The 24,001-nt window shown below is 42.1% G+C and overlaps 1 protein-coding gene across 1 annotated transcript in view; it reads right to left on the reverse strand.

Moving 5' to 3' along the window:
* Positions 1-24,001, reverse strand: part of LOC124794638 (juvenile hormone esterase-like) — a 516,675-nt gene that overhangs the window by 289,169 nt on the left and 203,505 nt on the right. The window contains exon 5 of the mRNA XM_047258150.1: positions 22,908-23,093. Coding sequence (XP_047114106.1) covers positions 22,908-23,093 — 186 coding nt within the window. The remainder of the gene's footprint in view (positions 1-22,907; positions 23,094-24,001) is intronic.

The raw sequence follows: 24,001 nt of genomic DNA on the forward strand, positions 1-24,001 counted from the left end.
TTGGGCACTATTGGGAAAATCCACGATGGCTGTGATAAGTGGAACATCAGCGACCTTTGCGGATTAATGTGCGGTGCGGCATTATGAGAGGCAGGATAATTGGCTCCCATTTTATCGATGGCAATCTAAATGGTGCAATGTATGCTGATTTCCTACATAATGTTCTACCGATGTTACTACAAGATGTTTCACTGCATGAGAGAATGGCGATGTACTTCCAACATGATGGAGGTCCGGCACAAGGCTCGTGTGCGGTTGAAGCGGTATTGAATAGGATATTTCATGACAGGTGGATTGGTTGTCGAAATTCACCGGATCTGACGTCACCGGATTTCTTTCTGTGGGGAAAGTTGAAGGATATTTGCTATCGCGATCCACCGACAACGCCTGACAACGTGCATCAGCGCATTGCCAATGCATGTGCCAACATTACGAAAGACGAACTACTCGCTGTTGAGAGGAATGTCGTTACACATATTGCCAAACGCACTGAGGTTGACGGACATCATTTTGAGCATTTATTGCATTAATGTGGTATTTACAGGTAATCACGCTGTAACAGCATGTGTTCTCACAAATCATAAGTTGACTAAGGTACACTTGACAGCACAAAAAGTGGTTCACTGCCGAATACAACCAACATAACGTAGGTGTGTTGCAGGTCCTCTAAACACCAAAACCCTGTGGGATACAGTCGTTTGACTACACACAATGGGTACCGCAAGAGACAACTGAGAGACCAAAGGTCTTTATGGCAGTCAGTGTAAGCATCAACTAATATTGTCATACAAAACATATTAGAAAACACGTTATTAGCGATGAGACACCCCATAACACTCATAAACTAACCTTAATTACAACAAGAGACATTCCAAAAGTTCTGAGAAAACGGATTATTTTACATATATCGTACGGTAATACTTAGTCAAAATAAAATACTTGAGACAATATATGGAGTTACAAAGCTGTACGGCAATTGGAAAAAGTTTTTCGCTCTCTAAAAGGTTTTCCATCCACGTGGTGAACGTCGCTCAACGGCTCTGGAAACTGGATATTGGACAAACCAGTAAAAAAACGCGATTAACTGCAACAAGCGCTCTAAGGAAATCTCAACATTAACAGCGAATCACCTGTAATATCATTGTTCTCGTAACACATCAACAGCTACGTGTACACAAATATGAACTTTAAATGACATGACCAACGTCGTCGTCCTGGACCTGGATTCAAACCCAGCACCTATAGCAATTGCCAACTAAGCTAAGCTTTGTTTGTGCCTTATTGAGACCGGATCACTAGGCATAAAGAGACGTGAAGTATAGACGTTTGCACCAGTATCAGTTATCAATTCAGATCCTGAAAATAAATGACGAAAATGTTTGTACTGAACTGGGAATCCTGTCATAACAGTTACTGTCCTGGGAACTACCTCCAACGACATTTAATATGGTGTCATTCACAAGGAGCAAGGTATGCTCATGTTTAAAATTGAAATGCCATCATATAAAGCATGTGACAGGGATGCGAACCCAGCACCTAATCGGATTGTTAACGAAGTACAGTCATGCTCAAAAGTATCCGAACGACCTGGATTGCATTTCGCCTGATTCCCATGCAACCCACATAACGCAACTGTCTAGCAGGTCCTACAATTGGTCCTTGATACAGTCATTTGACTATTGAAAATGGTTCCACTAGAAAACACTGCTCTGTATCGGAATAACTCAGGATGTAAAGTAATACCACGATACTAAAAATATCAGGGAGCACCTCATCACAGATAAGACTGTCCTTAAGGCTTGTAAGCTCGCATTTATTGCAATAACTGACATACCTGAAATGTTAGCACTCTCATTATTCCGTCAGATAGGTAGTGCACATAGTAAGTTCGTCGTAGTCATGATTTCCTCTACAAAGTAACGTACCATACTTGTTACTTAACACAAAATGTCATTACAAATTTACGTTCTTCACGAACAGCTAGTTGAGAATATGTATGAACTTCAAATGACAACGGCGAACCGACTCCTTCTGTATATGGATTCAACCCCAGGTCATGCAAACTAAGATTTCGTGACTGACGGAAATTAACAGTCATTCCTGACTAGGCATAAAGAGAGTGATATACCTCGATTTTAGACAGTATCAGTTAACAAATATCAACTTTAAACTACATAACGTAAACATTTTTAACGGTCGCGAATTCCTACTCAGCATCTATTGTCCCTGTTAACGAACTACGAGAGATGTTAAATACCGATTCTTCTCAAGTAACTTAATTGAAATGCAGTGAGGTAAAGCTTTGTGCTGGACAGGGATTCAAACCCAGAACCTAATCGGATTGTTATGGAAGCACAATCAACTCTGACATATCGGATTTTCCTGGCAGTAGCTAGATGTATTAACTGAAATGACGAGACGAAACATTAATTTTTCTTTCCCAGGACTCCAACCCGGCACATATCGCTGTTATATTCTAGAGAAAAGGAACGTTAAGTATGGGCTTGTTACACCAGCAGCGATATGTGAGCATGTTTCAACTAGAAATAATATGACGAAGTGTTCAGTGCTGACTAGGAATCGAACCCCACACATATCGTTGTTGACTACACACAAAGAGACGAGACTTAACGAATTTTTCTCCACCAGCAGCTCGGAATAACATCCTTGAACTTACAGTGATCTCGCAAATAGTTCTGTGTCTCACTGGGAGTCTGCAGTTTTGAACAAACAACAAGTTGTAGACGAGCTGTATTGTCACGAAGGAATCAAATTCCGCGTTAAGGGCGGTCTGAGTTGCATCGCCAATTCAGAACCAATTTTATCGACATACAGAAGCTCAAATAAAAGACGGAATAAGTGTCCTGTGACCATACACAGGGTTTGTTTCGTCACTAGAAATAAATAACTAGTATAAGAAAAGTTACTGGTGATAGAGTTTCTACATGTCGCCACTCCTTACTTTATTGTGGTTCCACCTCACGTCTACTTGGTAGAGAAGGAATATCATGTTTAATGTGATTTTCAGACCACAATGCCATTATACCTTCTTCACTTGGCGTAGCCAGAAGAGAATAGAATCTGCCTCTCCCGATCAAAAAATTGGCAGAAGTTGTATCGAACCGAGACCAACTTCATATGAAACTATCATCAGTCCAACAGACCACCAAACCCTCATCTCTACGACTCATTTCTCTATCATAACACCGTTGCGGCACACAAGATGAGAATTCTGTCACACAGGCTCCCTGTAGTGGTTTGCAGTACATTCATTTACTTGGCTGACCGAATCGCCATGAAGTAGCTGCCTTGGCTACCCAGTGCATACATTGGACTCTATTTTGTAATCATGGAAATAAAATAATGTAACTGCCACCTATACAGAACTGCCAACAGTGTAGGATGCAGAAATTTAAATAGGAAGTGTTCCTTTCCATTTGAGCTACCCTATTGCGCTATCTGTCTGTTGAAACCATCGAGCGGTGCAAAAGAAATGCTGTAACTGTCTGTCTCTCAGAAGTCTAGATCCGGCCATATGCATTATCGCACAGCACTGTGGAATGCCCAAGTTCTGGAGGAACTGTTGTTCACTTGCAGAGATGCTGTAGCTACATCACAGCTAGTAGCGTAACAGTAAGCGTCGCACACTGTTGATAAGACGTCGCGTGTTCTATTACATTTGCTACTACATTTTTTTTTAAAACGCAATTCTGCTGTCTGTTGAAGTTATCAATTTAATGGAACTTTGAACATAATTCTCTTCACTTCTCAACCCAAAATAGTCGCATGTGGAAAAAAAGCTAACTTCTGCATCATTTTGTTCTTTTCAGGTTTAATAGACGGCCAGGCAGCAGATGCGTCTCGAAGCTTTTGTATTACGTATGGGAAGAGTGCATAGTGCCAAAATAGTCAGAAAAGTATTTTCTACGTTAGCTGTCGTCTGGTAGTGGCATTTTATTCTTCTTCAAACCTTGTTTGACAGCTTTAACTCAGAACAAGTTTTCTACATTCATGTAATCAATAAACTGCATGTGCATTGTCAGACTGTTATAGATAACATCAGAGAATTCGCATATATCGTTGATGATTAATTTCTCTCTCATGTTAAGTATTGTTTTAACAACACTAAAAGAAACCTTACGAAAACTGTGCACTGTATTGTAAGACATGAAATAAAACTACCCACAATAACCTTATGACGAAAGCAAGTCTGTTTTAACAAAACTGAGTATCTGTACACAAGTGTGCCTGTATCTGCACGAATTAGTAAAACACTATTCACTTAGATTTAGATTGGGTCTGTGTCTAAATGGTATGCTGTGTCATACTCAACAGGTATGCAAACGTGGCATTTCATAAATAAAGTAACGTATTCCTAGAAACCCAAAATTTGCTTGTCAGCAGCGGAAAGAGGCGTTACCTGTTGTGCAGCATTGTAAGTTTCTCACCATTGCTCTATGAGCTGAAGTATTTTCTTACGATTTGCTTATCGATGTTTGATCTGACTCGTTGCAGCTCTTACACAGAAGGGATAAAAACGTTATATTCAGCGAGTCTGGAACCGCGAACCATAACAGTCGCGTTTCCACAGGTCAGCACGTCAACACAGAGGTAGCGGATAGATATGGTTCGCGCCTTCCTCTTACGAGGCCAATAGTGACTAGAACTCGTAAACCGCTATTTACAGGACGTGATTAGTTGCGATTGCCACGTTCAATGGCTTTGCTGGGCTGAAAACCGTAAATTTACAATTTTCTGTTACACCTCAAGCGATAACAACTCAGGTTATTCAATGGAAATGACTCGAGATGTCAAGTGAACTTTGAGGCTTAATTCCGTGCACACCAGGAAGTAACTCGTCGATCACAGAGTTGCCAAACATACCTTGCGTTGTTGCCAAATCTCAGTTACATTACCAGCAGGAAGAAGGCGAACCGATGTGATCCTACAGCGGGCTGGGAAGTGACCATAGCTGGCGCCGCAAAGACGCGGCTGCTACGGCCTGGAATACGTAATGCGTCTGATTCGCATTTCGGTAACTAGGTTTAGGGACTGGAGCTTAGTTGCTAATAGTACTCAGAACTGACTGCTACTAAGCATCATAAATCAGTAACTCTCATAGTTGTTTTTATATTTCTTTCGTAACTGTACTCAAAACTAAGAAACTCATTCACGGACGTTTTCGTGCCTCGCCGATAGTCAAGCACAACAAACAAATAAAAATAAAAAGAGAATGTGCGTGTGTGTGTGTGTGTGTGTGTGTGTGGGTGTGTGTGTGTGTGTGAGAGAGAGAGAGAGAGAGAGAGAGAGAGAGAGAGGGAGGGAGGGAGGGAGGGAGAGAGAGAGAGGGTAAAAAATTGTTGTAAAGAAATTGAATACTGGTATGTAAAGAAATCTTTCATTAAAATGACTCGTTCCACATCATTATGAAATGTCGTATTCATGATCTATGGAACAAGTATTAATCTAATCTAATCTAATCATATTGCTGATTGTCCATGAAGAGTCATGAAGTACCGAAATTTTCGCCTATATCAGTAACCAAATCTAAACTTGAAAACAAAAGACGACAGTTTTTGTAATAAACCGTGACTCCTATCAACACCCTTTCATCCCTGGTAACTAACCATGAAAGATGTCTGATATACCTCAATTCAGAAGTAACGAAGTGTGTATGAATTTAAAGATGAGGCGCATGATGTGAAGTTCTGCGACGGAGATACGAACCCAATACGTAATCGGATTGTTAACTAAGTAAAATCAAATGTTACGTATCGGTTTTTCTTGCCAGCTGCTAGGTGTTTAAAATAAGGACACAAATTGTTGTGCCTGAGCGACAATCGAACCGCACTCCTATCGTTCTTCTTTATTGTCCACGAATATTGCTTAAGTACCAATTGCTTGCTCACCAACAGTAAGATGTGTGCGTGTTTGTCCAGAAATTGTTGGCAACATAAACCGACATTAAAAATGTACGTTAATTTTCACTAGCAGGCCAGTGTGCACGTGATAGGGCTTGAAATGAAATTATGAATATTTTTGTACTGGATCAGGATTCGGACCCACATATTTACCTTTGGAGGAGACCTAGAGAAGATTGCAGTCTTGGGAAAAGGAATGAAATGATTGAACTATACTGTTGCGAGAGATTCAGATCCTCGAAAGAGGAGATACGAATTCGAATCACAGTCCAGCACCAAATTTTTTAATGTCTCTAGTTCAATCAAGTACAAGTAAAATAAGAGCCCTGTTCCTTTAGACGGCTATCAGTACATCAAAATTCACAAGTTTACTGGCGACAGTATTTCTGTTTACCCTGACCTCCACCTATGTCATTTTCCAACGTAAACCGGCTCTGCCCACTTTGGAATGAATAAACGTGATGTTTAATGCGGATTCTGGATTATAGCAGCTTTCTCTTGAGGTTACCAGAGGTAAAGCAAATCTGTTTGCGCCTCTTAAAAGTAAATTCCTGAACCCACGCATTGCACTTGTGATAGATCGTTCCACCAGACCATAGTGGCCACATTTCCCAGCCCCAGGAGTGTGCTGTAATGGATGATGTGCTTAGCTTACTAAACTAATCACGGTGGAAAAAATCGCGAGTCTATTAAATGGTTAAGTAGAAGCAAGCTTCTGACGTTGAGATTATGCTATTCTCATGTCAGGAGGATGTAAAGACTCTTCTAGGCGCCATAGCCTCGATTTGAAGCCATTTTGAAATTTTCACTAATTCAGGAAATTTCTTAGTTCGAGAAAATCCACTGTGAAGTGTGAAGTTACCGGATAATTCCACATTACCGTCATTATTACTATCATTTTCTTCATACCGCTGCTGGAATACATGTGCTTGAAGATCATTTAAGTCCTTTTGGTCATTATAGAAGTAGTTGCCCAAGAACAAGTTCTTTCCGTGTCTACGAAATCCTTTTCATGTTAATATCAAACATCAGCAATTACTCGTAAATCACATTAAAACTAAAGTAATTGATGAAGACGTTACTTGATAATGAAAACGCGCTGCCTTTCTTCATTTACTTGCGCCTAGAAATGGCTGTCGAATACCGCCAAACCAAAAGCCAAGGGATATTACTGCCTTCCAATATACGTCGCTGTTAGTTCTTCCACATGATTTGGTCGACGTGAACTGTTTCAAGTTGTGTATGACACAGAATGTTTTAGAAAATCAATTGTTTTCTTTTGTAATAAACAGAAAGATTTTCTAAGCTATCCAAGTCCAAAATTTTCGCAATATTAGTTCAAATTTAATATTCACTTCCATAATGTAAGGAAAGTATTCCACAGTTGCAAAACCCGCATCCGACTCACTGTCCTTACACTTAGTCGCTGGCCATAAATTCTAGCTCAAAGTGACGCCAGTTTAAGTAACCTAATGTAGCGAAGACTGTTTGCCAGTGTTCTTTCTCACCGGAAAATATGCAATTCACTCATTGGGCTCCATAAGTACACTGTAACAGAAATTTCTGTGTGTATGCAATGCATACGGATTGTAGAATTTAGTGGTGCTCTCTCTTCCACTTCTGTGTACAATATGCCTGACCTAAACGGGCCCTTTATTATTACAGGTCCTGGACGGTGCAACTTCATATTGACAACAGTAATGTGCTTATACTGACAATCTCATTGTTCATTTTACCCGATATTGTAATCATTTAAGTAAAACAACATGGCCTTCGAGTGGGAGACATTTGGTCCCCCTTTTCCTTCTGTGAAATTTGTCAGTAAGCTTTTTGCCTTCGAACCAGCGAAACGCAGCAGAGTACGGCTGGTAAACGATTTACAAACCACGATTTAGTGCCGTTAACACGATTTCTTTAAACATTGGCGTAGCTGAAGGAATTTAGTTTCTTCTTAAATCGTCTTATGCAGTAACGTTCACAGGTATCTCAAATACGAAAAGCTCTTTATCCAGGTACGAAGGTTGTAAAACAAACTTCCCACAGTTTGCGTCAGGTTGATCTTTTCGTCTGATAGCACTGCGTAAGTATTTTGTGTAAGAGGTATTAAAGTAGTGTTCCTGTAGCTGTGGGAATCATTGGTAGAAAACGAGTTTCACACCAATGGGTACAGTACTGATAAATATTCAAAATGATTATCAACCTAAGTCTGCGTTCATCCACAAACAGAGGCGTATTTGTAATATTGGAGCTAGACTAGGTATCCTTGTCTTCCTTGAGTGGGCATTGGAAGACGTTTACACACACGTATACGAGAGTAATCCCGAAGGTAAGGTCTCCTAAGGGACACGCAAGTGCCAACGTAGGCACAAACGAGAGATCCTTAATTTTAATGGCAAGCAGAAACCACAGTGTTGGCTGCATGGTGGCAAGGTGATAAAGAGCAAGACTATGGATACGAAGGTTTCAGGTTCGATCACTCACCAGTCCCACGATTTTTATGTGCCGTTCTACACATATTTCCCCTGGGGCAGTATTTGTTAATGTGAAAAATGCCGAGTTGACTGTGGTCCGAAAGCCACGTAAAAAGGTCGGATGAAAGCAACAGCATACCACCTCCAACAAGTCCGTGCCTATTAAAGCACTGTGGTGCTCAAACCACTCTTGCGACTGATGACTGCTTTACTTTCTACGGGTTCCAAAACTAATGATTTTCGAGTTATTAACATTTTTGTGTTTTCATGGTGTAGCTTTGATACCAGTAAACGTAAGTAACAGGCCGAGCACTGTCACCGTTCGAGTTGTCAAGGTGATAGACGACGATGCTGTCGACCCCAGTTACAATTTTGGTCATGGCTATGTTTCAGTCGAATACCTCTATGGGCCTTTCTGCGTATTTCAAGATATACTTTTATACACTTGGTACGCTTCCAAATTGATATCTGATAGAGCTGTATTTAGCAACATGAATCAGATATGTTTTCCGTGCAATATATCGGACAACACGTCAGTGCAGCGAGATTTCGTTTATGTGTTGCACATCGTGCAAGAAATGTTTGTGTTTTGCTTGCTTCTGTGATAGGTTTCACCCCACTGAATGCGAGCAAGCTCACGAATAGACCGTCAATAACTGAAATTACGCAATAACACACTTAAAAGTTGTATTTTTGCGTTATGTATCCCGATGAAAATAACTGTAAATAGGTTATATGCCTACTTGCTTATTATCGCGCTTTTGATGATTTCCTCAAAAAATTAAAATAAAAATAAAAAGAGAGACAGAGACAGAGACAGAGACAGAGAGAGAAAACAGAAATCTATTTCAAATATCAGCTCAGTGACGCCGTGTTCGTCTCGTGATGTAAAGCAAGGATAGTTGATAGGTAATATCTTGTTGTACTAGCGATATGTATGGCTACAGGGTTCTTTGTTTTCTCTCTTCAAACAACTAGAACAGAATTCAGTAACAAAGTGGTAAGAACACCTACTCAGTGCACCAATTAAACACTCAGCCATTCTTAATTATTTTGTTAATCGTCTGTAATGCAGTAAACATCCTTGATTATTGATTTGTAATAACTACCATTGTTATTGTTATTCGTCCACAACAGCTTTCTTATCACTCATTGCCGCCGATGCACGTAACGATTGGATCAGGATGAATGGAATGTGGGATGTTTCGTCACGGAGAGTATATACATTTACCTCGGCGTCTTGTGTCAGGGTAATATGAAAACCTCAATAAGAAAAGACGACAATAACACCCAACTATTTCTGTCCACTTAACACCATGACGACAGACAAATGGTTCAAATGTCTCTGAGCACTATGGGACTTAACATCTGTGGTCATCAGTCCCCTAGAACTTAGAACTATTTAAACCTAACTAACCTAAGGACATCACACACATCCATGCCCGAGGCAGGATTCGAACCTGCGACCGTAGCAGTCGCGCGGTTCCGGACTGAGCGCCTAGAACCGCTAGACCACCGCGGCCGGCGACGACAGACAAACTGGAGTCTCACTGTATTTTGATTATAATTCGTTAGCCTTTTTGCGACCTCATTTTAATACCTCGTGGGAGCAGGCATAACATTTTGCTTTTTGAACACCGAACAATAACACACAAAGATAGTAGATGGAAGGGTACAAAGAAAAAATCAGACTCATGGGTGTGGATCCAGTTCATCATAAGAAGACTAAACAAGAGGGAAACATTACGAAAGCAATGAATACGCTGGTTAGTATACATTATTTGTATAGATCTGAAGATGAAAAAGCGCAGATCTGCACAGTGCCCGCATCTGCACTTGAGGTTCTGTCTTAATGGGCATAATTTTTAGTTTCTTCCCTTCTGAATTATCAAATGAATTGATTATTACGTGATACAGAATAATTAGGTAACTGTGTTTCTTACAGCTTCCATTCGCACCAACATTTTTCTACATTCTCGTGCAATTCATGAAATTCTACTTGTATGATCACAAGACTGCATATAGATGCAATCGATTTCGAGGTGCAAAGTGTTTGTTATCTTACTTTTCGTGACAGGTTGGCAAAGCTGATTTTCAAAGACTTTTTATTGTACTGAAATAATCTTTCGTAACAAAGTAACAAGGTGAGTGTTATATTCGTATACATTTTGTGGGAAACTGTAATAGTGATGGAAGATTACACACCTGAATGTTTGAGACAGCTGGTAGGAGAAAACGCTGCATATTAACCAAACACCGCGCCTCCTCTCCGTATCCTCCTATGACACGAGCACAGGATTCTCCTCCTATAACGCTACAGAGCTGTTCCTAGCACAACTGAGAATTGGCAACACCGTCACAAACATTTGTCAACACTGTGACAGTGCAATCACTCCCGCGTATGGTACTGAACTGACTCGCTAAATTCACTTGATATTCCCTTTCCATTTGAATGACTCATGGTATATAATCCTCACGTAAACTAAGACACTGAGACCGAAATTTCAATTTTTTGGCTAAAGAAATGCTATTCTTGACATAAGTGACAACTTTTAATATCTTTCACGATGCGTTATAAGGCTGAGCGACCAAGACCATGACGGGAGGGGCGTCCTGGCAGCAGTGTGTCCGTAGCCCCGTGGTACCGCCCGTGTCTCGTGTTCCAACGGTTAAGAAAATCGTCAGTTCTAACCGTGGTAGGGGTTGCGCGTGCGAGCTTTTTTGTGTATTATTTCATGGAGGTGCGAATTCCCAGAAAAAATTCTATAACAAAATCAGAAGAAAACCCTTACACATCAAATCCTCCTGGCAGCTCGACTCAGTAAGTTGTGTTAATGGTCGTAGATCTCGGCTTTCTGACTGCCAAGCTGCTATACAATACAAGCGTCTCTGAAGAAATTCGAATCGACCGTCAACGATACGAAATTCAATAATGTTCTTCGCTTAAGACTCCCATGCCAGGGTGATAAGTATGAAGGAAATAAATTGATCAGCAAATTGCAAGAAAATACTTTTAGCTCAAAGTGTAATGGTGAAAAACTTACAATGCTGCACAAAAGGTAACGCCTCTTTTCGCTGCTGACAAGCAAATTTTGGGTTTCTAGGAATACGTAACTTTATTTATGAAATGCCACGTTTGCATACCTGTTGAGTATGACACAGCATACCATTTAAACACAAACCCAATCGAAATCTAAGTGAATAGTGTTTTACTAATTCGTGCAGATACAGGCACGCTTGTGTACAGATACTCAGTTTTGTTAAAACAGACTTACTTTCGTCGTAAGGTTATCGTGGGTAGTTTTATTTCATTTCTTACAATACAGTGCACAGTTTTCGTAAGGTTTCTTTTAGTGTTGTTAAAACAATACTTAACATGAGAGAGAAATTAATCATCAACGATATATGCGAATTCTCTGATGTTATCTATAACAGTCTGACACTGCACATGCAGTTTATTGATTACATGCATGTAGAAAACTTGTTGTGAGTTAAAGCTGTCAAACAAGGTTTGAAGAAGAATAAAATGCCACTACCAGACGACAGCTAACGTAGAAAACATTTTTCTGACTATTTTGGCACGATGCACTCTCCCCATACATAATACAAAAGCTTCGAGACGCATCTGTTGCCTGGTCGTCTATTAAACCTGAAAAGAACAAAATGATGCAGAAGTTAGCCTTTTTCCCACATGCGACTATATTGGGTTGAGAAGTGAAGAGAATTATGTTCAAAGTTCCATTAAATTGATAACTTCAAAAGACAGCAGAATTGCGTTTTAAAAAAAAATGTAGTAGCGAATGTAATAGAACACGCGACGTCTTATCAACAGTGCGCGACGCTTACCGTTACGCTACTAGCTGTGACGAAGCTGCAGCATCTCTGGAACTGAACAACAGTTCCTTGGTTGGTTGGTTGGTTGGTTTTGGGGAAGGAGACCAGACAGCGTGGTCATCGGTCTCATCGGATTAGGGAAGGATGGGGAAGGAAGTCGGCCGTGCCCTTTCAGAGGAACCATCCCGGCATTTGCCTGGAGTGATTTAGGGAAATCACGGAAAACCTAAATCAGGATGGCCGGACGCGGGATTGAACCGTCGTCCTCCCGAATGCGAGTCCAGTGTCTTACCACTGCGCCACCTCGCTCGGTGCACAACAGTTCCTCCAGAACTTCGGCATTCCGCAGTGCTGTGAGATAATGCATATGGCCGGATCTAGACTTCTGAGAGACAGACAGTTACAGCATTTCTTTTGCACTGCTCGATGGTTTCAACAGACAGATAGCGCAATAGAGTAGCTCAAATGGAAAGGAACACTTCCTATTTAAATTTCTGCATCCTACACTGTTGGCAGTTCTGTGTAGATGGCAGTTACATTATTTTATTTCCGTGATTACAAAATAGAGTCGAATGTATGCACTGCGTAGCCAAGGCAGCTAGTTCATGGCGATTCGGTCAACCGAGTAAATGAATTTACTGCAAACCACTGCAGGGAGCCTGTGTGTCAGAATTCTCATCTTGTGTGCCGCAACGGTGTTATGATAGAGAAATGAGTCGTAGAGATGAGGGTTTGGTGGTCTGTTGGACTGATGAAAGTTTCATATGAAGTTGGTCTCGGTTCGATACAACTTCTGCCAATTTTTTTGATAGGGAGAGGCAGATTCTATTCTCTTCTGGTTACGCCAAGTGAAGAAGGTATAATGGCATTGTGGTCTGAAAATCACATTAAACATGATATTCCTTCTCTACCAAGTAGACGTTAGGTGGAACCACAGTAAAGTAAGGAGTGGCGACATGTAAAAACTCTATCACCAGTAACCTTGCTTATACTAGTTATTTACTTCTAGTGACGAAACAAACCCTGTGTATTGTTACAGGACACTTATTCCATCTTTTATTTGAGCTTCTGTATGTCGATAAAATTGGTTATGAACTGGGAATGCACCTCAGACCGCCCTTAACGAAGAATTTGATTCCTTCGCGACAATACAGCTCGATTACAACTTGTTGTTTCTTCAAAACTGCAGATTCCTCAACATCTCCACATATTGCGCATGAATGGGTTGGAATCCTGGCCCAGCACTAAACTTTTCACTATGTATTATCAAGCTCTAGCATGAGAACACCTATCTGCTGGTGGATAATAATTTTTATTTTTAATGCAGTTTCATTCGTTGTCAACATTAACGATATATGACGTTTTTGAGTCCCAGTGAGACACAGAACTATTTGCGAGATCACTGTAAGTTCAAGGATGTTATTCCGAGCTGCTGGTGGAGAAAAATTCGGTAAGTCTCGTCTCTTTGTGTGTAGTCAACAACGATATGTTTGGGGTTCGATTCTCAGTCAGCACTGAACACATCGTCATATTACTTCTAGTTCAAACATGTTCACATGTCGCTGCTGGTGTAACAAGCCCATACTTAACGTTCCTTTTCTCTAGAATATAGCAGCGATACGTGCCGGGTTGGAGTCCTGGGAAGGAAAAATTAATGTTTCGTCTCGTCATTTCATTTAATGCATCTAGCTACTGCCGAGAAAATCCGATATGTCAAAGTTGATTGTGCTTCGATAACAATCCGATTAGGTTCTGGGTTCGAATCCCTGTCCAACACAAACCTTTACCTCACTGCATTTCAAGTAAGTTACTTGTGAAGTAGCAATATTTAACACCTCTCGTAGTTCGTTAACAGGCACAATAGATGCTGGGTAGGAATTCGCGTCCGTTAAAAATGTTACGTTATGTAATTTAAAGTTGATATTTGCTAACAGATACTGTCCAAAATTGAGTTATATCACTCTCTCTATGCCTAGTCAGGAATGACCGTTAATTTCCGTCAGCTAGGAAATCTTAGCTTGCATGATTGGTTCAAATGGCTCTGAGCACTATTGGACTCAACATCTGAGGTCATCAGTCCCCTAGAACCTAGACCTACTTGAACCTAACTAACCTAAGGACATCACACACATCCATGCCCGAGGCAGGATTCGAACCTGCGACCGCAGCAGTCACGCGGTTCCGGATTGAAGTGCCTATAATCGCACGGTCACCGCGGCCTAGCCTGCATGACCTGGGTTTGAATCCATACGCAGAACGACGCGGTTCGTCGTGTCTTTTTTATGTTCATACATATTCTCAACTAGTTGCTCGTGAATAACGTAAATTTTTAATGACATTTTGTGTTAAATAACAAGTATGGTATGTTACTTTGAAGTGGAAATCATGAATACGACGAACTTACTACGTGCATTACCTATCTGACGTAATAATGAGAGTGCTAACATTTCAGGTACGTCATTTATTGCAATAAATGTGAGCTTACAAACCTTAAGGACAGTCTTATCTGTGATGAGGCGTTCCCTGATATTTGTAGTATCGTGGTATTACTTTACATCTTGAGTTATCGCGATACAGAGCAGTGTTTTCTAGTGATGATTTATTGGAACCATTTTTAATAGTCAAACGACTGTACCAAGGAGCGATTAGAGGACCTGCTAGACAGTTGCGTTATGTAGGTCGCATGGGAATCAGGCGAAATGCAATTCAGGTCGTTCGGATACTTTTGAGCACGACTGTACATAAAATCAGAAGTTAAATATCAAATGTTTTCACCAATAGTGGAATGCTGGAACCTTAATTGACGATAGAATTGTTTTTGCCTGACTGGGACCTGAACCCAGCATCTAGCACCGTCGTTTTCTAGCCAGGAACAGACGATAAATAGCTATTGTTGGTGCACCAGTAGCGAGATGGGCGCATGTTTAGCTAGACATCAGGCGACGAAAAGTTCTGTGCTGAATGGAATTCAAACCCTGCACACGTGGTCATGAAGAAACTTTAACTATCAAATTCTTTTCCAATAATAGCTAGGAATGGCATGTTTGTGCTTTCAATGATGTGATGGAAAATACTCTGCTGGCTAGAAGTTGAATCCACAACATGTCGTCGTTGGTGATCACAAAGAACACAACGTCAAAACCAAATCCGTTTTCACCAGTAGGATGGAGAGGAATGTTTGAACTTGAAAAGATGTAAGGAAACGTTTGATCTTGTAATGTTGTGATAAAAAGCTCATCATGTGGCTGTGAGTTGAAACGAACACGGTACAGCTGACAATGCACGAAGAGACGTTGAAAATGCAACTATTTTTCACCAGTAGTTCGGAGTGCACATGTTAGGGCTTGAAATGAAATAATGAATATTTTGTGCTGATCAAGATTCGAAACCAGATAGGTGCCTTTCGAGGACGCCTAGAAGAGTTTGCAATCTTCGGGACCACAGTGAAATCGAATTCGAATCCCAGTCCAGCACCACAATTTTCAACGTCTCAGTTTCAAATAAAGTAAGAGCCTTGTGAACTTACATGGCCATTGGTTCATTAATTGAAAAATGTTTTCTAGTTTACGACGGCTTGTTGGTGTCAGAGTCTCTGCCTTACGGGGTTTCTCCATCTGTCACAGCTCAAACGAATGCCCAGTCGGCAGCGAAGGGATGTTATCTTTACTTTGGATATTGAACTACGGAGCTTACTGGCGTTCTGCACTTGGCGTTACTAGGGGTGAAGGAGAGCTACTTGTGTGTGTTAAAAATCTACGCCTGACGTGAGATGTGAACCTACACTTTTACACATCAATACAAGATTAACCCACCAGACCACAGAACCCCCTGCCAAGCAGATAATTATGAATTGCAGAGTATTCATTTAGATGTAGATGCAGATGTTAAGGGACGCGTAACAGGAAGGAGGGCAGGATCTGGGAATGGATAGAAGTGCAGAAGTGCAAAATATAAGCGTGAAATTCTTGCAAAGTATTGCTTACTTAGATGTGTGCCACAGTTCGTTTTATCTTTGGACCGAGAGATAAGGAAGGATTGTTCTCAGAACGAAGAATGGGTTATAGGGAAGAGGAGATCAAAGAATACGGTTTCATTGGTGGTGAGAGGAATGATAGAGAGTAAAGACAGCAGCAATTACAAGAGAAAATGTAGCGTCATTGGAAACCGCTAGATTTGTTTACAAAGTTTTGGGGGAGTGTCATAGAAGGGCACTTGTGGCGATAGTGTCAGAGAGAGAGAGTGTGTGAGAGAGAACAGAAGAGATATTAACAACGAGTAAACATAAATGGTCAAACGTGTGTGATATCTTATGGGACCTAACTGCCAGGGTCATCAGTCCCTAATCTTACACACTACTTAACCTAAATTATCCTAAGGACAAACATACACACCCATGCCCAAGGGAGGTCTCGAACCTCCGCCGGGGCCAGCCTCACAGTCCATGATTGCAGCGCCCTAGAGCGCTCGCTAATCCCGCGCGGCGAGTAAACATAGTATGAAATCGTTAGCGTATTGTGTGGAGGACGGAGGCTGTATTCATGGATGGAGGGGAAGAGAGAGACGTATTTGAAATAACAAAAACTACTGTGACAGAGTCCATCTACGCTGATTAATTTGTAAGTATGTAGACAGGATATAAATGAAATCAAAATAGAATACTTAACAAACTGTATATTCAAAAGAAACCCACTTGAATTAAAAGGGCAACTCAAAGGAAAGCTAACCCATATTGTATCTTTTCTGTTGCCACGGGATCTTCCACTAGCTCCCAATGAGAAAAAATGACGAAAAAGAAGACATAACAAAACATTTTAAGAACTCTAATATTTTATCCAGAATCCTTCATTATTTTGAACTTCTATCAAGCGTCTTGGCATAGAATGTATAAGACGTCGGACGTAACAGCCTGAAGAAGAAACTTCCTCCCAGGCTTCCAGGACGGAGTCCCAAAGAGCGTCCGCAGTAGTTGGTTGGTTTCGTGGCCAGTTCTCTGTTAATGTTCTGGCGACCTCAGCCTACATGTTGTCCATGGGGTTCATGTCAGCCGCCCGTGGCGGCCAGTCCATGACGTTGACGCCAATCGTGGAGAACCGCTGCTAAACAAATACAGACTTGTGACTGGGAGAATGGTCCTCTTCCAAAGTGACGTCCCCTTCTGCGTACAGCATTCGCACTGACGGAAGCATCACATTTTCCAACATGAGGGCATACTGCGCGCTGTCCAGAGTTCCTTCTATCCTGTGAAGAATTCCCGCCCCTCTCGCAGAATTCCAACCCCAGCAGGTAACAGATAGCAGGCCACTTCTTCTCGTCGTGGTTACATATTCGCGTCGATGGCGAGTCCCTTGCGGCCTGTAAACGATTCGTGGACCGTCGTTATTGGTGGAAAACACCTTCTCATCAGTGAAAATGACGTTGTCCCACGACGCCCTCAGATGGAGCTCCGCAAATGCTAGCCGGCATAAAACGTTGTCTTCGCTGAGCTCTTGTTTCACGGCGGATCGTCGTGCATGCAGTCCAGCGTCCCTCAGCCTTCGGCGAATCGTGTCACTGGAGCCGGGGAAGTTGGTCTCCCGCCGCAACTGCTTCGCGTTCAGAAAGGGATTTTCTCTGCTGCTAGACACTAGGTCCCTGTCTTCCTGCTGTGAGATCACTCTCTTCCTGCCTGAGCCAGGAGCCCTATTGGTGGAGCCTCTTTCAAGGCAGATCCCCCACCATCTCGTTGCAGTGGTATGTGGTACGCCATACCGTCTGCCAGCTTCTCTGATGGAACATCCTCCTTCCTCAATGAGAGCGACGACTCTACCTCGGACGGCCGGAGTGGCCGAGCGGTTCTAGGCGCTTCAGTCTGGAACCGCGCGACCGCTACGGTCGCAGGTTGGAATCCTGCCTCGGGCATGGATGTGTGTGATGTCCTTAGGTTAGTTAGGTTTAAGTAGTTCTAAGTTCTAGGGGACTGATGACCTCAGATGTTAAGTCCCATGGTGCTCAGAGCCATTTGAACCATTTTGACTCTACCTCGAATAGACCTCTCCCAGTGAGCCATTACGGCAGACAGCCTGATGTGTATTTCTGCTTGCCGCTCTTATACTGATTCCAGGAGAGGAAGTAAACATATTTACGTCAAACGGAGCGCCAGAGGCAGAGGCATACGGCGCTCGTCCCGGGCTGTTGGCCCACCAACGCCACCGCAAGCACGCTCACTTGCGTCTCGCCTCGGCCAGCCTGGCTGGCCCGTAGCTCGCGAGCCGCGGCTAATACAGACCCGGGCCACATGGCCACGATCACCCCTTGAAGGATCAAAAGTTACACCCAACCTACCCAAGTCTGTAGTACAAACTAACGCAGCTACAGCTATTATGCTACAACATGTGCAGGCACACCTACAGTTGACGATTTATTCAAATATTTGACGAACAATACTTTCAAAAATACATTCATTTTAAACATAGCTACCACAAAATATTTCACCTAGCTAGCAATAGCATGACGCAGGAAACTATACTTTCTTGTAAGCGCTGTGCATTATATGTAGCCTTAAGAAAACCTGTATTCAACCACGACAACTAAGCGGAATGTAAAAGTAAACAGTTTTGGCGGCAGCTTCTCCAAATAATAGTATATACTTAGTATATAATACACGTTTTGTGCACTTATAACATGTACTCAGTGTCTCTGAAACAATACGTGCTGCACGACGGAAATTACTTTCTGCTGAGGCATTTCATTTACATCTCAATGATAGACGACTACTAGAGAACATTGCTCTTTACGGCAGTCAATCCACTTGTAAATTAACATCATGATATCGCAGATATTAGGCAACACGTTACTAGGGATGAGTAAGGCCTTAAGGTTTGCAACTAAACATGCTACTCCTAGCTACTACTGAATATGAAGTTGATTATTAACGTGTCTTCATAACCATGTGTGCGGCGTTCGACTCTCAGTCAGCATAGACGTTTTCGTCACCTTATTTCTAGTTATACGTGTGCACATCTCGCTGATGGTGGACCAAAATTGGACATTTCTCGTCTGTTCCTGGTTAGACAACGACGGCGGTAGGCGCCGGCTTCGAATCCCGGTCAGGCAATACAGCTTCAGTCGTCATTTAAGGTTCCAACCCCACTACTGGTGACAAACTGTGATATCTACATTCTGATTTTACGTACTTATTCAACAATCCGATTAGGTGCTGGGTTTACATCCTTGTCCCCAGCATTACATGATGGCGTTTCAATTTTAAACATGTGCATCCTTTATTCCTTGACAATGCAACACTATACAACGTCTTTCGAGGTTAATTACCAAGAAGGTAATTGTCATGTTAGGGTTCCTGCTTTCATACAAACATTATCATCATGTACGTTCAAGTTGAGAATTGATAACTGATACTGGTGCAAACGTCAATATTTGACGTCTCTTTCTTCCTAGTGGTCGAGTCTCGATAAGGCACAAAGCTTTGCTTGGTTAACAAAGGCTTTACGCTCTGGGTTTGCATCTGGATCCAGAACGAAGACGTTGGTCATGTCATTTAAAGTACAACTTCGTGTACAAGTAACTGTTGATGAGTAATGTGAACAATGATACTACTTGTGATTCGCTGTTAATGTTGCGATTTCCGTAGAGTGGTTGCCGCCGTTAGTAACGTTTTCTTTTAACTGCTTAGTATTACATAAAGTTGATGCAAAACCACTCCCCATTGAACGTTGAACGACGTTCAGCATGTGTTGGGTAAACCTTTTAGACAGCAAAGAACTTGTTTCCAACAGCCATCCAACGTTATAAATCCATATACTGTCTCGAATATTAATTGTGCCTAAGGATTACTGAACGATTTATGTGACAAAACTACTTGTCCCATAATATTTGAAATGTCACTTATTGTAATTAAGTTTAGTTTACAAACGTTAAGGACTGTCTGATTTCTTCTGTACTATCGCAGTGTTACTTTACATCTGGATGGACCATCATAAAGATCGGTGTTCTCTAGTAGTCTGTAGCGGTACCTATTGTGTATCTTGGAATGACTGTACTGTGGAGGGTTGCGACTATGTGCAACACAGATATGCTATGTTGGTTGCATACATTCAGGTGCAGCCTACACGTTGGAATTCAGGGGTGACCCACTTTTTTTGTTGTCGAGTGTACATGTAGCACATTGGAACAACCGAAATGAAATGTTCGAATGTACCTAGGGACTGTATTTTAATTTAAAAAACCTACCTGTTACCAACTGTTCGTCTAAAATTGTGAGCCATATGTTTGTGACTATTACAGCACCATCTACCACAAAGCGAAAATGGTGGTCCAATTGCTATGAAAGGGTACAGTACCGCCCGACATTGAAAACAGGTACAACATTCTTCGTTATTCTTGTCAGAACAACATATTTTTTGTAATATTAACTCAATTTCACTTAATACACCGAAGCCGGATACCATTGTAGGAAAGAAGGACAATTTATTTATTTAATTGATCACATGTGCACTCCCACAAAATAAATCCCTACATCCAATTTGGGGAGATCTGTGAAATGAATGAATGTATGGTCGTCTGCTAACCGCAGATAGTTAATGTGCTATATATGCTCATCTTTGAGACGGTCCTTTGGTCACCTTTGGTGGAACCAAAGAGATGAAATTTACCGGAGCTTTGAGCGCCTGAAATGTGGCTGACCAATACGGTAGCAAGGTGCTCCCCTACTTCGGCAGAGGTGCGAGATTACCTGAAGAACGGCCATGTTTTCAGCATTCTGGCGCTGGATCTTGTGTTGGTAAGACCTGTCTTAGGCGTGCTGCATAAAGACAAAATAGTGGATAGAATGGTATGCATGTGGAATACTTAAGAGTAGTTTGGAATAATAATTTCTCTATTTCAGAAACTTTTGTGCGGAGAATTAAATGTCAGGCAGGTAATATTAAGGGGATCATAGTAATCTTCGGAAGTGACCAACGGTCACAATGAAACCACGTGTAGCAATAAGTTGAAATATTCCGAGTGCTAAAGTTAAGCTGAATTACTGGCGTGTGTACTATAAGTTCGAAATATTTAAGAAATGGGGTGTGCAGGACTTGAAATTAGAGATGAGTACTTAAAAAAAAATGGCTCTGAGCACTATGAGACTTAACATCTATGGTCATCAGTCCCTTAGAACTTAGAACTACTTAAACCTAACTAACCTAAGGACAGCACACAACACCCAGTCATCACGAGGCAGAGAAAATCCCTGACCCCGCCGGGAATCGAACCCGGGAACCCGGGCGTGGGAAGCGAGAACGCTACCGCACGACCACGAGATGCGGACACGAGTACTTGAACGTGGTGAGTACTGTGTGAGTCTCAATCTGTGTGTGAGAGGATAAAGAGAAGTACTCGTCCATGGTATCAGTTGAGGACTCGCGTGTGTGACGAATATTTTCTTAATATTACTTTGCGTGTTATGTTTCCGTGTGACGCTTGATTCAAACTATAATACTCTGAGAGTGAAGCAAGGTGAGTCAGCCGTCTATCCAGCAACGCCACTTGGCTTGCGTTGCACAGGAAGACGTGCATATATCCTCCAGAGTTCATAGTAGGAAAAAAAAGCTACGAAGTGGGGTAGTGTCGTGTGAAACTGGGATGAACTCTAATTGAAGTGGGAAAATGAAAGTGGTGTGATTATAACGTTGTGACTATTCCTTGTGTTGTATTCCATGTTGCCAGTGTGGTGTATTTCGTGTAATTTAAGTATGTGTGGTTTGCATGGGAGAGTAGCATGATAGGTTCAGAGGTAGTGGGTTATGCATGTTCCTTTTGTACCGCTCGGTCTGGAGGAAATTTTCGTGATGATGGGTGTGAGAGTCGAAGTGTGAGATATAGCAAAAGATCCACCATCCTATCCAGAAAGTGCACTGAAGTGTTAGGTAATTACGAGACCATAAGATAGAGAATCACCAATGTAAAGCCATGCCCACTGGGCGGAGTTTCTCATGTGCAATTGTTGTAGAAAATGTAATGGTGTGTTTAGGTTATAGAATTTATCGGAATAAAATAGATAGTGAAAAGAAAAAGATTGGTGGCGTTTTCCTTCGAATTGTATGTTGACATGATATCCAGAATTTATAATGTGTGCGCCATTCATATTCAGTGCGATGGCCACTTGTTGATCAAAGCCGTTGGGTAAGAAAGAAAATGTGGTAGTGCCAGTGCGTAGTGAACAGTCAGAGTTATGTAAAGTACTAATAGTCAGATGTTGCGTAATATTCATACAGGAGAATAATTTGTAACTTAATTGTGAGTACTAGACCTCATGTTACTCGATAAATAAGAATGAATCCACTCGCTTGGTAGACCACTCATCTTGCAGGCCTGATTGCTTGATGCCACAGTATGAGCAACGCATGTGGGTGCCTCTCAGCTTTACGTACTACACGAATATGTAATTAAAAAATGGGGGTTCCTATTTTTAAAAAAAACGCAGTTGATATCCGTTTGACCTATGGCAGTGCCATCTAGCGGGCCAACCATAGCGCCATGTGGTTTCCCCGTTCAAGCTAGACGAGTTTCGTTCTTTGTAGTTTTTTCATTTGACGCTTATTTCGTGAGATATTTGTCCCGGTCACGATCAATGGACCACGTTGTATATAACCAACTCAGACAGGCTGGAGTATTACTTGAATGTGAGAGGGGCGGGGCTGACCTGCGGAGACGGGCGACAGCAGCAGCAGGTGTGCCGAGGCGGCGCCCGCGCTCTGCCCGCTGACGGTGACGGCCCGCGGGTCGCCGCCGAAGGCCGGCGCGTGGCGGCGCAGCCAGCGCAGCGCCAGCAGCTGGTCCTTGAGTGCGTAGTTGCCCGGCGCCGCGGCATCGCCCGTGCTCAGGAAGCCTGCGGGCAGCGAACGCTCAATAGCGCAGCCCGGTTCACACCGGAGAGAACACGAGCGGAGCACTCGTGTGAATAGTGCAAAGTAGGAGAGGAGTACTGGAGGAAGCGGCGCTGTTAGGCTGGATCGGGAGTTGTGCTCGTATAGTTCTGACGGTAGAGCTCCGGTCTGCGAAAAGCAGAGGGGGCAAGTTTGAGTCCCTGTCTGTCACACAGTTTTTATCTGCCAGGAAGTTGCACGGTTGAACGACAATTGAAGAGTTTGGCGTAATAAGGAGGTAGCTCCACTTTTTGGCTCTATTGAGTTGAACATTCTATCGCATACAAAAAAAAAAAAAAAAAAAAAAAAAAAAACCCTCCGTTTGGTGCAAGAAAGAGGCAGCTCCACCCACTAGTTTCAGAGAAACTGCCTCGTTCTTCCCCAAAACAATAGGAGGGAGGAGATGAGAGTAATGCAAGAGTCTGTAAAAAAAGCATTTGCGTCTCTGTATGGTGTGTTCAGAAAGCGAGTGGAAAACATCGCAAAGCAACTTTCTTTTGACGAATCTATCACACCAAAACCAGATGGTAGGGGAAAGCATAATACAAGACCCAACAAAATTCCAAATGAAACTGTGCAAAAGGTCCATTGTCACATTGGCAGTTTCCCTAGGCGAGAATCGCATTACAGTCGACGAGACAATGGCAATAGACAATACTTGCCTGCCGACCTCACTATCAAACCAGTACCTCGTTTGTACATGGAGAAGCACCCTGAATCTCCAGTAGAATAGGATTTTTATTTTCGGTACTTCGAGACACACTTTAACATCCGATTCGGGCACTCATGATCGGACACGTGTCAAAAGTGTGACAACATACAAAAGGAACTCAGTGCCTCTCCTATCTCAGATGAGAGACGTAAGGAGCTC

Source organism: Schistocerca piceifrons, chromosome 4, assembly GCF_021461385.2.
Source record: "Schistocerca piceifrons isolate TAMUIC-IGC-003096 chromosome 4, iqSchPice1.1, whole genome shotgun sequence".
NCBI lineage: Eukaryota > Metazoa > Arthropoda > Insecta > Orthoptera > Acrididae > Schistocerca > Schistocerca piceifrons.